The sequence below is a fragment of the Tenrec ecaudatus genome, chromosome 6 (genome assembly GCF_050624435.1).
Source record: "Tenrec ecaudatus isolate mTenEca1 chromosome 6, mTenEca1.hap1, whole genome shotgun sequence".
Lineage (NCBI taxonomy): Eukaryota > Metazoa > Chordata > Mammalia > Afrosoricida > Tenrecidae > Tenrec > Tenrec ecaudatus.
Window position 1 is genome coordinate 132065747 of NC_134535.1, and position 16913 is coordinate 132082659.

A 16913-nucleotide genomic window follows, 5' to 3' on the forward strand; every position below is an offset into this window, starting at 1 on the left:
TGGTTTTACAAAACCTTTGTGGATACCTCAGACATTTCTTCTGCATGGGGCAGGGGCACAAGTCAGCTGGATGGTAGAGACACACAAGTCGCTCAGGATTACAGGAACATGTAAGGGCAGAGAGGAAACATGTGGTTCTGCATGCTAAGCACTGTCGCTCATCATCAGGAACAAGCTCAAATACTTCTTCTTCGGACATCACAACTCCCTAAAAGATAATATATGCCAGCAGATCAGTCTTTCAAGCATCAAAGAACTTAAGCTATTAAAATGTTTCTCCAAGAGTCGATCCCTGATTTAAGGCAGAAACACAGATGGTACAAGGAGACAGGAAAAATACACTTTGGTACCTAAGGATGTTCATTTGAATAATGGAAATATAAAGCCATGAAGTAAGATAAAATGATTACTACAAAAAACAGTAGTTCTCTGAGGGGAGGGCAGTTTAACGGGGTGGTTGACAAAAGTCTCTTAATCTGGGTGGTGATAAGAAGAATATTTATATTCATAAGCTATATGCCTGTTTTATGTAGCTATCTTTTAATAAAACAATTACAGGGAGAAAAATACAACCCCCAGGAAAAATATATCCTTACAGAATAAATTACTACTCATTACCTGGAAATAACGGTATATACAAATACAATCAAGGGCAAAGTAGTTTAAAATTACGTAAAACTATCTAAACCAAAATATAACCAACTTCACCAACACATCATAAAGAAAGTTAAATCATATTTCATGATTCAAGAAAAAGCATTTAAATGCAATTTACAAAGACTTGCATTTTTAATACATAGCAACTCCCTTGATCATTTGTGTTTACTTGAGCACAGTACTTGTAAGCCAATTCTGCCATGAGAGCAAGTGTTTCCCATGGTGGAAACCTGATAACTGACGGATTCACTGGCAGACACAATGCAGTTCTTCCACCAGAGGTTTTGTTTCTGACATCAGTTTAATCTAGATGTCTGCTGGCTATATTCTAATAGCGCCTCCCCCCCCCCATAGTATTTAGTATTCTCTTTAAAAACTATTTTTAAGAAAACATGGTCTCAAAATAAATCATCAGAGTTCTTAGGTCACAACGTTCCTCTAATTCCTAAATGCTTCCTCCTCCCCCACTATCATGATCCCAATTCTGGCTAGACCAGAAGATAGACACTGGTACAGATAGGAACTGGAAACACAGGGAATCCAGGGCGGATCATCCCTTCAGAACCAGTGGTGTGAGTGGCGATACTGGGAGGGTGAAAGGAGGTTGGGTTGGAAAGGGGGAACCAATTACACGGATCTACAAATAACTTCCTCCCTGGGGGACGAACAACAGAAATGGGGGTGAAAGGAGATGTCGGACAGGGCAAGATATGACAAAATAATAATTTATAAATTATCAAAGGTTCATGAGGGAGGGAGAGCGGTGAGGGAGGGGAAAAGTGAGGAGCTGATGCCAGGGGCTTAAGTGGAGAGCAAATATTTTGAGAATAATGAGGGCAATGAATGTATAAATGTGCTTTACACAATTGATGTATGTATGGATTGTGATAAGAGTTGTATTAGCTCCTAATAAAACGATATAAAAAAGAAGATAAACATGAAAATAACTTTTTAAAACGCCATATTGCCATAAAAGAAACAAGAAGACTCTTTATTAACCTTTCAACAGGTACTCTGAAGAGTCAAAGACAATAGAACAGAATTTTTAAATTTCTGAAAGAGAAACATGAAACAACACAAATTAGGATTCTTTGTCCAATGAAATTATCATTCAAAAATGGAAAGGAAATAAAAATATCCTAACAAAAAAACTGAAAGAATCTAGTGTCGTTAGACCTGCACCAACAAAAACACTAAAGAAAAATTTGGAGTTCACTTTCCCCTTTCATAACTTCTATTTGTTGATTAAATTTCGCATTCATTTTTTAAAAATAAATAAACTTTTACATACAGATTCTGGCACCTGAGACAGGAAAGGAAAGTGGTTTGTGAAAATGGTAGCAACAGTTCAGATGCTAAAAGTGAGATGACAAATGAGATGACTAAACAGAAGTATACAATAAGTACTTCAAGTGGGTGACTGGACATATCACCTGTGTTTAAAATGGATAAGTACCTTTTGCATATAATCAGGAGACATTAAGTGGTGAGACTGGAATAATAAGACTGATAATAAGCTGAAAGACAATTAAAACTTTGAGAATGGATAATTCTTACAATGGCTCAAAAAGAGAGAAACAAAAGTTAAAGGCTAAAACCTAAAAACATAAGAGTTATATGAGCCCCTAATAAAATTATTTTTTTAAATAAAATAAATGAAACCTAAAAACACTGACAATGAATTGTTTAAAAAAAAAAAAAAACACTGACAATGGGGAAAGATGAGGCAAAACATAATGCCGGATATTATGGCAACTGTGATTAAGGAGGTTGAAGAAACAGTAAAGTCAAGTGTTAGGGGGAAAGCCAATAGGTCTCATGTGACAACTGAATGGAACAACGTAACTGCGACCAGTAAACAAGGACATTTTCAGAAGCGTGGTGGGACATGACAGTGGTGGGAGAAGAGAGGAGGAAATGCAGGCACTGAGGACTCTTCTCGAGGTAGGAAAGTATCTACAAACAAGGGGGCAGGTGAAAGGTAAGTTTCAAGGAGAACAGCCTTGAGAAAAACTTAATCAAAGGATCACTAATAATAAGGATGAGGTATACAAGATGTGCTATTTAAATTACTGTGGAACAAGGGGAAATAACTCACTAGAAGTCTGCACTGTAAGAAGAGACCACAAAAACTCTTTTCTTGAGTCTCTATCAATGTACTTTTATTTAAAACTTCAATAGAAGACCCCAGGCAACAGGAGATGTCCCATTTTTAATAAACACATAACCAAAATAAGACTTTTAAGACTATATGCAGACAGTAGAAATACTATGTATCATGTCATCAGGCCAAGACATTCAATCATGCATCTCAAAAAGTAAAACTTGAAAAAGACCCACTTACAGGTAACTTAAACTAGAAAAATTAATCTGACCATGTATCAAAATTCTTTTTAGGCAAATTTAAAATTCTTTAAAATAAACTTCAAGTACTTTGTCATGCTAATACTTATGTTTTCCTTAGCCTACATTCATTGTCTTAAGGCTGCTTAAATCTAACTTGGCATATACTAAAGCCCAAACTGAATCAGATCCCACAGAGTGAGCTCCAGCTCAGTTCTACGGGTGACAAGAGAATGGAGCTACATAGGTTTTCAGTGGCTAATTTCTGGAGGTAAATCACGAAAAATGCCTTTCTTCCAAAGTGTCTGGGTACATTCAACCTTCAGCCTCGCAGCAGCCAAACATGTAAACTTCACCACCCTGGATACCAACTGAACATACACAGAGCACTATATTTGAGATAAAATTGTTTAGAAACACTAAGAAAAACTCCTTTGCTTCTGTAATTTTACAAACCTTCCTGTCAGAAAATGTTATTTTCAAGACAACTGTGAATGTAGTCAGAAGAAAATCAGTCATCCTTACAAACTACCACTTGAAGAATGTCAAAAATATCTCCTCAACCTACCAATCGCGCTTGTTTAGTAAATTCAACACATATTCTCCTAAAGCAGATCTCCAAAGTAATATTCCATATATGGGTTTGAAATTAATAAAAGTAGCCTAGTCAAAAAAAAAAAAAAGTAGCCTAGTCAAGAAAACTAACTTCAGTCTCCATCTTGCTTCATATACAAATACAGAGGGGTTTAAAGAGGTCATGAAAAAAAAACAAAAGATGATGAAAATTTTCTGGAAACTTTACAATAAAATTATCACTGCAAACCTATTTATATCTCATGTTAAAAAGATTGACCATATTAAGTACTGGTGAGGACACAGAGCAATCAGAACTCTCATACACTTCTGGTGGAAAATGGTACAACCATTTGGGAATAAAGTTTGATCCTTTTTATTTTAAAATTAGACATACGCATACCACATGAATCAACCATCCAACTCCTAGAATTTTCTCTAGAAAAATTCAAGCATTTGTCCATAAAAACTTATAGTACACATATATTCATAGCAGCTTAATCTGTACCCATAACCCACTGCCACCAAGTTGATTCTGGCTCATAATGGGTCAAGGTGCAGTTTTAAAGTCAGTACATATTTACAGGAGCAAAAAGCCTCAACTTTTTCCCTTGGAGCTGCTGGTTGTTTAGAACTGCTGACCTTGTAGATTTATCCCATAGCATCATCAGAACACCTTAGCTTTATCAATATAAGCACAAACTAGAAAACAGTACAATAGCCATCAAAAAGTGAACAGAATTGTGAGATATACCTGCAGTGGAAAACTACTCAGAAATAAAAAGAAAGTATTATTAACATATGCAACTACAGGAATGACTCCCAAAGTAATTATGCTGAGTGAAAAAGTCAGACCCAAAACATATTTTTATAAAACTCTTTAAATGTGAACTAAAGAGAGTCGGATCCAGTGGTTTTGTGGGACTAGGATGGAGGGACATGAAAGATAGCAGGTATTGTTATAACGAGGCATAAAAAACTTGATGTGGTCTTGGCTGTGGTCATTATCTTAATTATGGCAAGGATCTCATAAGTATATACACATGTCAAAACATTCCAAATTGTACAGTATAATATGGCTTTAAAAACAGAAGATGATCTAAACAGAAAGAACTTATCATACAGTAGCAGGAAGACACATGGTAAGGGTAGAGCATGTCACTGAGGCTAAGTACAAGGGACGGGAAGAAGGCCAACGAGAAGTCAAGAGGTGAATTGCCTCATCTCTGTCCCTGTTCAGTATGATGAATGTCCAGCTCATATCCACGCATTCCAAATCCTAGTGCCCTTTACTATCCGGTCCTATTACTGACTGACTTAAAAGTGAAAAAAAATCCACCCTGACAGTGCACCATCATGAGACACATGTTTATTTATTACAAAGCTCAGAGAGAAATGAATTTAAAATTTCTTGTTTATAAAGACATAAGACTATAGGTAGGTTTTAAATATATATACACCTAACAAATTCTACCTCCTGAGATGCTATTATTTTTTAAATCTAGTCATGACAAAAAAAATTACTAAAAATTTTTATCTAATGAATCCAGGACAGATGACCCCTTCAGGACCAGTGGTGAGAGTGGTGAGAGTGGTGAGGGTGGAGGGAAGGTGGGGTAGAAAGGGGGAACCAATTACAATGACCTACATATACCCTCCTGGGGGAAGGACAACAGAAAAGTGGGTGAATGGAGACATCAGACAGTATAAGATATGACAAAATAATAACTTATAAATTATCAAGGGTTTATGAGGGAGGGGGGAGTGGGGAGGGAAGGGGAAAAATAAGGAGCAGATATTAAGAGCTCAAGTAGAAACCAAATGCTTTGAGAATGATGATAGCAACAGATGTACAAATGTGGTTGACACAATGGATGGATGGATGATGATACGAATTTGTACGAGCCCCCAATAAAATGGTTTAGAAAATAAACAAACAAAATGATAATTATAAAACTATGAAGCCTTCTCTGAACTTATAGTGGTTTTGTGTTTAAAGGATCAAACATAAAGATTTTCTTCTTCTGGGTTCAATTTTTAAGTGGAGTCCACGTTATGGATTGAATTCTGTTACCAAAAGTGTAAGTTGTAAATTCTAACCCCTAAACCTGAATTATTTAATCCTTTGTTTTGGGGGGGCTGTGGGGGGTGTTGTTCTGTTAGTGAGAGTGCATCCTTGCTGCATGTGCTTTAAGCTCACCACTTCTGATATTTGAAAAAGAGGAGATTACTGATAGACACAAAAGCAAGCAAGCACAAATGGAGAAAGAATGAAGTCACGTGGTGATATCCAAAGCGCTGAAGAAGAAAAGCTGAAGGCACAAGGAATTCTCCCCAAGGGGTCAGAGAGAGCATTTTCTTGAGCCAGCCCCCTGGATGGGGAGACACTGTGACTTCTCTCGTTAAAGTCACCTGCTTGTGGCAGCACTAAGAAACTAAGACTGTGCGCACAGCAGCATCGAATACAAGGAGTGCTAGGCAAACTCACCATTTGTACAACAGACTCCCTCAATCGTGTCTCTTCTTCGGTCATAAGAGTCAGTTCTTTGCAGACCATGGCAGCCAGCCCTACATCCAAACATTCTGGATCTGCTGCCATCTTAAAGATGAGTTCCTCATGAGAAAAGACACAATGACGCCTTAGTCTTCGGTAATGATTGACACACTGACGTCCAATGGGCAACTGGAAACAAGGGACAATTCCCAAATTAAATTGCTTGCTCATAACACATTCCAGAACAGAATGAGTATTTACCCTTCAGATCTTCCCTTTTACTATACAGAAGCACAAAAGCAATTCCCATTTGAATTTAAGAGGAAACTATAAATAACCCTTCATGGCCCAGAAGGAATTTCTTAAGTATTCCCAGAGAAACTCCCATACCCTACAAGGTGGAGCGCTGGCTTAAGACGTTCATTCTTTACTCACTGTGTACTTCAAGAAGCAGGAGCCACTTGGTACACAAGTAAAGCAGCAAATAATTTTAGACCAATGTAACACAAGGCTGCACCTCCCCCTGTCTATTGGGGTGGGGGGGACAAAACCTCAGACCATAAAAGGCAAAGTGGAAGTTTTCAGAATTCATGTTTCCACAGAACAAAAAGAACAGTTGCTACTAGAAGGAGGAAAAAGCATTACTTAAGCAATCCACACTGGCTTGACAATTAAAAACTGACTTTTTCTTTTCCTTTCCAACAACCAAAGCAAAATATTATTTAGATTTCAGCATCTAGAAATTCTTTTTAAAACAACCAGCCCAACCTAAAGCAAATTCAAAGGGAAATTATGAGATTATGTTTTATGTTCCCTAACAAAAACTGAACAATTAACTATATGATCGCTTTTCATAAATCAACAATTTTGCTCTTTAAGATAAATTCTGAAATTTTCTGTACCTATCGAGCAGTAAATTAAATTACGATACTAGCTGTCCTGTATTCCACACACATTGTATCAGCTGGGGAAATGTGGAATGGCTACAAGGAGTTGTTTGAATTTGTAAACTACTATAAAGATGAAAACTTAAGATGGACTTTTAAGAAACTTTGAGAATTCATCTACATTTTGAGAAAGGCAAAATGTAATCAGTGGCATCAATATGAGTATAAAAATACCTCTGAATTATGTGCTGAACTGAGGCTGCAGGTAAGAATTGAGCACCTGCCCTGCTGCCTCCACAATAAAATTTTGTTTTTAAACCCTCCCAAAAAAAGTACCTCTGAATTAAGTAAAACAATAATCTTTCCAAAGAAAACAATATATATCCCACATTAGTTGAATTAGTTCAACATTAGTGATCTTATATATCATTTTATTTAGCTTCATTATAAGGATATTCAGAGGAAGAAAAATAACTGTGGGATTTGCAGTTCTTAATTATTATATGTAGACTACATAAAATAGAACTCATATTATCTCTTTATGTTTTGGGAAGGGGTGGGGAGGTAGCCCATTATACTTTATTCCAGAAAAAAACCTGCTATAACTTTTTCCTATTTCTATCACACCTTTCTTCTACACAGTATCAAGGGCTTTCATATATAACATCTCACTTGTCTGAGGGTTATTGGGTGAATCTATCAGTATACTTTCATATACCTGGTAAGAAATAAGAGCAAGTCAAAATAAAAGGGTAGCCCAAGCTCAAACATTATAAACCGTGAACGCTGTAAGGGCAGAAGCCATCTTCAACTCATCTCGGAGTCATCCCCACTCCCCCACTCTCCACCTAGCCAGATACCTTGGAAATCAGAAACTCTAGGTAACTGTTGGTTTAATTGTAAAAACCAGAGCTCAAACCCAAAGCAAGGTCTTCAATCTTGTTTTGGCTAAACTAGGCCTAGCAAGGAACCAATTTAAAATTACAAGATCAAGTAAGACTACTCATTGTATAATTTCATTCATTCACCAAGGAAACAAAATGATATTTATTCATAAAACTTAATATATTTAGGACAGATGACTCCTTCAGGGCCAGTGGTGAGAGTGGCAATGCCTGGAGGGTGGAGGGAATGTGGGGTGGAAAGGGGGAACTGATTACAAGAATCTACATATAGAGTCCTAGGGACAGCAGAGAAGAAGGCAGGGGGAGATGTCGGACAGTATAACATATGACAAAGTAATAATAATTTATGAATGATGAAGGGTTCGTGAAGTAGGGGGAGTGGGGTGGGAAGGGGAAAATGAGCAGCAGATATTAAGGGCTCAAGTAGAAGGCAAATGTGTTGAGAATGATGATGGCAACAAATGTGCATATGTTCTTGACACAATGGGTGGATGGATGGCTGGATTGTGGTAAGAATTGGATGAGCCCCCAATAAAATGATTAAATTTTTTAAAAACTTAATATATTTAAAGTGTCCACAGAAAACAAATGCTATATTACTGCTGAGAAGGGACACCAATAGCATCACCAAAATAAAAATAAAGTCAGAGTATATTTGATAAATGTGCTATATTTTTCCAATTGACATGGTGTTCTCTTGTTTAATTCCTTTTTGATATCTACATAATACAAAAGCAAGCTAACAGTCACGGGCATTATCATTATTTATACAAAAGTATAACCCATAAATATGACAATATTATAAAGATTTTTTTAAATAAAAAGGAACACAGTAAACAAAAATATGGTACGAAGAATAAAATTACCTAATCAGTCTACCAGAACAAAATTACTGACAGACTGTTTTAAAATAAAAATTAGAGTTACGTATTTAAAATGTGGAAGAAGTCACACTTGAAATGATCTCTGTACGCTGGGTTCTCTTTTGAAGATCCAAAGCGTTCAGAGAAAGCAAAAACTAGACAAACCAGAAAAGGACAAGGATTCAGAAAATATTAATTGTACATACGAAATTTTAAAAACAGGAAAAATTAATGAGTGCACGAGAAAGGGAGGAACTATGAAATTCTCAAAATAAAGACTATGACAGGAACTCCTGGGTTCCCAAACTTATTTGGCCTACATCCCTGTTCAGAGAAAACAATTACTCAGTGCCCCCCGTAATTAAAAACTTCTGTATACTAACAACACCCCTAATTCAGGATGAAAGGCAACTGCTTCTGCAGCCCCAGCCCCACCTCAGATGTCTCCAGGGCACCCCAGGAGGCAGTACCACCCACTTTGAGAAACACTGCTCTTTAAATGAGCACTCTGAAACCCAGCAGCTACTCTGCTCTTCCTTGAGATGAATGACGCTAAGCAAATCTGGCAACTAAGCTCCGCTTTACAGGCGTGTTAGTAGACGGACAACAGCCACTTGCTATACAACAGACCCAGTCAGCAGTGCAGAAGTTCACAGCTTCAGCGAAGTTGTAGCCCTGGTTAAATCCAGAGTGATAGGCACGGGGAAACGTCACAACAAACTCGCCAGCACACTGATTGGTCCTGTATACCTAAATGCAAATTGGGAACAGGGAAACAAAAACAAAACAACAAAAGAAGGGAAACAGACTTTATCATTCAGCTTGTTTCAAAATGACTTTCTAAAATTAGATATGATGAAGCATTAAACTACAATTATCAGGGGAAAAAAAATCAGGATTTCTAAGAAGTAGCCAAAATTCTACCCTCTTAAAATAATCATTAGAAACAATCAAAGTTAGCAGGTAAATTCTCAATGAGAACTAATTTTTATAATTAAGAGAATTCTTCTTTTATTCTTCTGCTGTAAACAGCAGTAAGGATTAAGGCTTCCTTTTACCTTCTAGGTAACTAAATTGATTAGCTCATATGGAGCTATGCCCTAAGTCAGTTTTTACCCTGAACCGAACTGTGCTTTATAAAGTTGCATGTCTGTTATACTAAGGGCAAGGCGATTACTTAGGTCACCATGAGGAGGAGCCAACTCTATAGCAACTAACAAGTGCCTTTAAAAGATCCAAGATTCTCATATGCAGACACTCTTTATCTTTTTAATTAATAAGTCATTTTATTGGGGGCTCTTACAGCTCTTATAACAATCCATACATCAATTGTATCAAACACATTTATAGATATGTTGCCATCATCATTTCCAAAACAATTTCATTCTGCTTGAGCCTTTGGTATCAGCTCCTCATTTTTCCCTCCCTCCACCACCCTCCTACCCTCATGTCCCCTTGATAATTTATAAATTATTATTTTCATATCTTACACACACCATCAGCTGACTCCCATCCCCCATGGTTTCTGTTGTTCATCCCTGTGTGTGTGTGCACGCGCGCGGGGATATTATCCAACGATCATTGTGATCGGCTCCCCCTATCTCCCCCCACCTTTCCTCTACCTTCATGGTATCCTTACTCCCATTTACTGTTCCTGAGGGGGTTATCTGTCCTGGATTGTGTGTGTCTAGAGCTCTTACCTGTACCAGTGCACATGCTCCAGTCTAGCCTGAATTTAAGGTGGAACTGGGGTCATGCTAGTGGACAGGAGCAAGCATTAAAGGACTAAAGGAATGCTGTTTGTTTCCTTGGTGCTACACTGCCCCCTGGCTAGCTCAATCCTTCCTTGTGATCCTTGTGAGAGAATCTGCAATTGTCTACAGATGGGCTTTGGGTCTCCACTCTGAGCCCCCTCGTTCGAAAAGATATGATTGTTTTGGGTCTTCTGATGCCTGACACTTGATCCCATAGACATCTTGTGATCACACAGGCTGGTGTGCTTCTTCCCTGCTAGATGCCACCCTTTTTTAACATCAAGCCTTTAAGACCACAGATGCTTTATCTTTTAATAGCCAAGCACCATCAGCTTTCTTCACCACATTTGCTTATGCACCCATTTTGTCTTCAGTGATAGGGTTGGGAAGGTGAGCATCATAGAACACAGACACTCTTTTAAAGACAAAGTAACACCACGAATTTTACTTCATACAGTTTTTCATTCAGGTTATGCTAAACATTTAAGTGAGCTTATTATCAGGTAGCTTATATTTGAAAAGCATTATCAGACTGAACTGCAAAGTATAAAAGGTAGTCAGTCACGTGTTACTTTTACTTTATTATCTAGTCACTGAAAGCTATAAAATTATTTTATGAAAAAAGATCTCTGAAAGGATAAAGCTACCACTTAGAAGGCCCACACTTTGATTACATAGGAAAAACAAAGAATTATTATTTCTATTAAAATCAAGATCTAAATGTTAAGTATTTGAAAATTAAGTCATAATTTAAAACACTGTTAAAATGGTATCCTTCACAGTTTAATTCCATTTTGACTTTTCACATCACTCATTACAAAACAAAGGATATATTGTGAGTCTACTTTTTCAAAATCCAAAACAACTCTAAAATTAAAAATACTGACAGGAGACACAAAAAGACTCACAGGTACACCATGCTCCATTAGCACATTAGGGTTCATAATGGTGACTAATTGATGTAGAAGATCAGGCTGAGATTCAAATAACTCAGGAGCCAGCTCCCTCATCACCTCCTCCAGTTGTTCTGCAGCATGAGATGGTACACCATACCATGTCTTTGGCTCCCCCCTAGCAAAAGAAACAATTGGTTAGCTGGGCAGAGCATGAGGCCAGTAAGGCTAGGGTCTACTTAATAATTACAAATAACTTTGGTCTTATTCCATAGCCAGAGATTATGCTCCCTGAATCCTAGCAATCATCTTATATATCTGTGCTATTGTTCATAGAGGAGACAGGGCAAACATATACAATGAATAGACAGCACCACGGATACTAGAAAAGCAACTCAAAGCAAATAAAGTCTTTAAGGTACATTAGTAGACGTATCTGAGTTGTGGAATAAATTATGTCTCCACAAATAAGTGTTTTAAATCATAACATCTATACTTGTAGTTATAATCCCACTTGGGAAAGGACTGTCTCAGTGATGTTAATGAGCTAGGATTAGTATATGCAATATCTTGAGTTAATCTTTTTAAGTTATAAAAGAGGCTAAAGACGTAAACAAGTAAACAAAGATGGGATAAGAGAGGTGTTAAGCCACATGAAGATCACCCAGGAGAAGTTCAAAGATACAAAAAAGTCCCTCCAGAGCCATCAGAAAGAGAAAGCTTCCCCCTAGAGCCACCAGCCTGAATTCAGACTTCTAGCCTGCAAGAATTTAAATGTTAGTTAAAACCACCCATTTGTTTCATTCTTACAGCAGGACTAGATAACCAAGAACTGGGTACCAAGAATGGGTTATGTGCAGCTTTCATACATAATCACAATGCAGAAATGGTTCTGGAATTAGGTAACGAGCAGAAGCTAGAAGAGTTTTAAGGTGCCTAACAGTTACCATGAGCACAGTTGGTGGAGTGGCTACTCACTGGGCTATAATCAGGAAGGGTAGCAGTTTGAAACCACCAGCTTGTTCTGAGGGAGAAAGACGGGGCTTTCTACTCCCATAAATGTTAGTCTCTCAAAAACCCCAAAGGACAGACAGTCTGACCCAGTCCTATAAGAGTCATGAGATGTCATCGACTTGATAACAATGAATTTTGAAATCGTAAATGCAAAAGATTTCCTTGAAGAGAACGTTAGTAAAATTATGCACATTAACGGTAATTTTTGTAAGGACTCAAAAGAAGTGAGGATAACTTTTAGAGAAAGCCTCTCTCACCTTAGGTTGCTAGAAATGTGGAAGGGAAGTGGTACTTTAGAAGAAAAGGATGCACAGGAATGGACACTGGTAGAAGAGCAATGCTTCTTATGCAGTGGCAAAGAGCTTGTCTGAATTATGTTCAAATGTTTGGTAGGAGGTAGAACTTGTAAGTGATAAATTTGGGTATCTGGCTGAAGAGACTTCCAAGCAACATTTAAAAGGAGCCATGTAATTTCTTCTTGCCACTTACAATAAAATGAAAGGGAAGAGATGGGACTTAAAAATGAACTATGCAAAATGAAAACAGAATTTGGAAATTTTGGTTGTACAAAAAGAAAAACACAAGAGCTGATATCCAGGACTCAAGCAGAAAGCAAATGGTTTGAGAATGATGATGGCAACAAATGTACAAATGTGCTTGACACAATGGATGGATGTGTGGATTGTTTTAAGAGTTGTACGAGCCCCAAATAAAATAATTTTTAAAAAATTTTAATGAAGAACACATGGCTTGGAATGTTTACTAAGGACAATTAGCTTTTGTTACAGAGATTAAGTCCGAGCTGATAGACCTAACCTACACAACAGAAATCCCATCAGTCTAAGGGGAAGAAACTAGAGCAAAAGGAAAAAAAAGCTGTCTGAGTCTTAAAGTTCTCCTGGCAGGAAACAAGTCCAAGAAGAGAAACGAGCACCCTGGGGCAGCCCGAGCAGCTAGAAAGAGCACAGGCAGCAGAGCCCCCCAGGTTTGAAAGGATGGACCCTGGTCTCCTAGATCTCAAAGGGTCTCTCTCCAAAGCCAGATCTTTGCTAACTTGCTTCTAGACTTTAAGACCGTCATTAAGGCAGGATAAGGAGGTTAAGTCTGCTGTCCGTCCAAAGCTAAGGGGGTAAGCTGCCACTCAGCTGGACTAAGGGAATGGGGCACTCCATAGCTCAAAGAGCAGAGTTGCTATCTCAACAGGTGTAGAAGGTAGACCAGAAGTTTAGGGCTTCGGGGCCCCCACCGAGAATTGAGAGTATGGTCAATACTCAGAATTGTGGACCATTACCAAATGGTCTCAGTGAACAGAGGATTCTTTTCAAGACTTCAAAACTAATGTAATTTGTTCTGCTGGGTTTTAGACTTGCTTGGCACCCATTTATGCCTTCTTTCTCTCCAATTTCTCTCACTTATAATGAAGGTCTACCTTGCACCTGTCCTACCCTAATACTTTGGAACCTGGTAACTTGTAGTCTAAATTTCACAGGTTCACATATGAAGAATTTTGCTGCGGGATGCAATGTGCCTCAAGTGCCATATTTGGTTTAGATGGCTCAAAAGATGAGATCTGAGTTAGTACTTTTGTGTTGATACAATGAGGTGAATGTCTTTTGCACATGGCAAAAGCATGAAATTTTGGAATAACTAAGACAAATCTTCAACAGATAAAGGTTAATATATGAGAAGTACGTGCTTTTCTAAGGATACTAACATATTACTTTGATTCAGGTTCATAGGACTTTCCACTAACCCATTATAATCAAAATTACAGTCAAACCTCTTTTGACTATCTTTAAATAACTTCACTGAGTTCAAATTTATTATCCAAGGAAGTAAGTCAAAGCTAGAAGTGTTGAAATTTTGAATATAATTTTTTTTTCTAAACCTTAAAAGTAACCGTGTGACATCAAGGTCATTAGTTCAAACTCACCGGCCACTTCATGGGAGAAAGATGCAGCTGGCTGCCTTTGCCAAGATTTACACCCCTGGAAACCCCATGGGGGTAGCTAGCTGTACTATCCTATATAGTCACTGAAGCGAAAAACCATCCTGATGATAATGGGTTTGGCTGAGAAGCCTTAAGGAACAAAAATTTAGCATCATTAATCATAATGAATCCACTAGTGTCCAATGGACTAGAATTCATTTATAATAATTATAATCTTTAAGAAAAAAAGATGGGAATTTAGTCGTGCTGTTTATACCAAAAAACAAATGAAACTCACTGCCATCAAGTTGACTCTGACTCACAGAGACCATGTAGGACAGAGAAGAACTGCTCTGTGAATTTCTTTATGGTGGCCAGATAGTGTAGAGTTGCTTAAAGCACTTGAAATGTACAACCGAGTAGTCACATGTGGCTAATGGCTATCACTTTAGAGAGAACAGCAAAACAGAACACGAAAATTACTAAATGCCCTCTATTGCATACTATAAACTATTATCTTCCAAATGGAGAGAAAAATATTAGAGTCTAAGATAGCATACTATTTGGTGAATAAATAAAAACTGTAAGTGAAGTATGTCAGTATAATTTTTTTTAACTCTGTTGAACACCCCCTCCCCCCCGATCATGATCCCAATTCTACCTTACAAATCTGACTAGACCAGAGGATGTACATTGGTACAGATAGCAACTGGAAACACAGGGAATCCAGGACAGATGATCCCTTCAGGACCAGTGATGAGAGTGGTGATGCCTGGAGGGTGGAGGGAATGTGGGGTAGAAAGGGGGAAATGATTTACAAGAATCTACGTATAGCCTCCTCCCTGGGGGGATGGACAGCAGAGAAGAGGGTGGGGGGAGACGTTGGACAGTGTAACATGACAAAATAAATGAGCAGCCGATATTAAGGGCTCAAGTAGAAGGCAAATGTTTTGAGAATGATGATGGCAACAAATGTAAATATGTGCTTGACACAATGGATGGATGTATGGACTGTGATAAGAATTGTACGAGCCCCCAATAAAATGATTTTAAAAACTGTTGAAAATGTGAAATACTAAAAGTGAGTCAATGAGATTTTAATTACATAAACATTGTACCTTGCATATAAAAAGATCACCAAAATAACTAGCATGTACACCAAACAAGTGTCATTTAGTTCAAATCTCTAGGTTCTGTTCCATACATGAACTTTACAAGGGTATCCTGAGACCCCTCTTCTCTCTGCAAACCATCATTCTATTTTGGGTAAACACCCATTTTTGAAGGGGACCAAAATAGTTTTGATTTCACAGATTTCCTAAAACAGGACAGCTACCTTCACTGGGGTGAGTCAGCTCTCCCTTAATCACTTAATACGATTAAAGCATAAAAAAATTATTAGGCATATATGTTCAAACAAAAGATGTAGATACCAGTGCAAGTAGTTGATGGAATAACTCCAGTGATCTTCAATGTGCCAGCAAAAAGAAGAGAAACACATTCCTACATAGAGCCATGGCACCTTCATACCAGAGATGTCCACATTAATATGTGCAAGAACAGACTGCTCCAGGACAGGCATATTATTCAAGTTCCAACCAGAAAGTGCATATTCCTGAGGAGGGGAAATAGTGTCATGAGAGAATACAAATGACAAGTGCTCAACAGAAATTTCAAGAGAATCTTTATAGACAATGTATAAACTTTATAATCTTCACAAACACCTACAGAATCTGTGTTCATGCAACTCATATAAATATTAATCTTATCTCTTGTTTATACTGTCTTTAGGTTATCCCTTTATCTTAAATGAGCCCTGGTGGCACTGTGGGCTAGGCACTCAGATATTAACTACCAGGTCAGCAGTACAAATCCATCAGCTGCTCCACAGGAATAAGATGAGGCTATCTGCCCCCATAAAGATTTATAGCCTCAGAAACCCTATACAGAGTCACTGTGAGTCGAAATAGAATGAATGGGCAATGGGTTTGGCTTGGTTTAATGATTTCAAAGATGCTGTTCTTACTCCCCAGCTTACCAGTAAGATAGTGTGAGACCACTTTTAGTAGGTCACTCACTATATTTCGACAGAGCATTTGGTGGCACTGTAGTTAAAGCACTCTGCTGCTAACCAGAGGTAGGTGGTTCAAATCCTCTAGCAGCTCCATGGGAAAGGGATAGCAGTCTGCTTCCATAAAGATGTACAGTTTCACTCTGTTCCACAGGCTTGCTATGAGTAAAATTGACTCAACAGCAATGGGTGTGGTGGCTCATGGTATTCCTATTTATAGACCAGTGTGGGGTATTATGAAAATTAAATATAAGATATGATTCTGAATTTAGGGCAACAAAGAAAACTGAAATGATGCAGAACGTTACCACCACTCCCTTTCACCACAAACACACGTAGAAATCCTAGGTAAATCACAGTAATAATCATAAATTATTTCATAGAGGGACTCCAGTGTCCAAGAAACTAAGAAAGGAAACCAAGCTGTAATTAACAAAGGGAAGCTGCTGTAGAAGTTGCCATGAGGGTTTCCCACTAAGAGTCACTGGCGACTGGGCTTCAAACACCCATACCTAAAGTCACATGTATT

At 37.9% G+C, this 16913-nt stretch overlaps 1 protein-coding gene across 4 annotated transcripts in view; it reads right to left on the minus strand.

Moving 5' to 3' along the window:
* KDM5A (lysine demethylase 5A) overlaps positions 1-16913 on the minus strand; it is a 107522-nt gene that overhangs the window by 48352 nt on the left and 42257 nt on the right. For 3 of the 4 annotated variants that reach the window (XM_075552225.1, XM_075552223.1, XM_075552226.1), the window contains 5 exons: positions 15747-15928; positions 11385-11547; positions 9353-9472; positions 6062-6256; positions 27-208 (listed from right to left, as the gene is read on the minus strand). In XM_075552225.1, the coding sequence (XP_075408340.1) occupies positions 27-208; positions 6062-6256; positions 9353-9472; positions 11385-11547; positions 15747-15928 (842 nt within the window). The remainder of the gene's footprint in view (positions 1-26; positions 209-6061; positions 6257-9352; positions 9473-11384; positions 11548-15746; positions 15929-16913) is intronic. The other variant, XM_075552224.1, reaches the window with a different exon arrangement.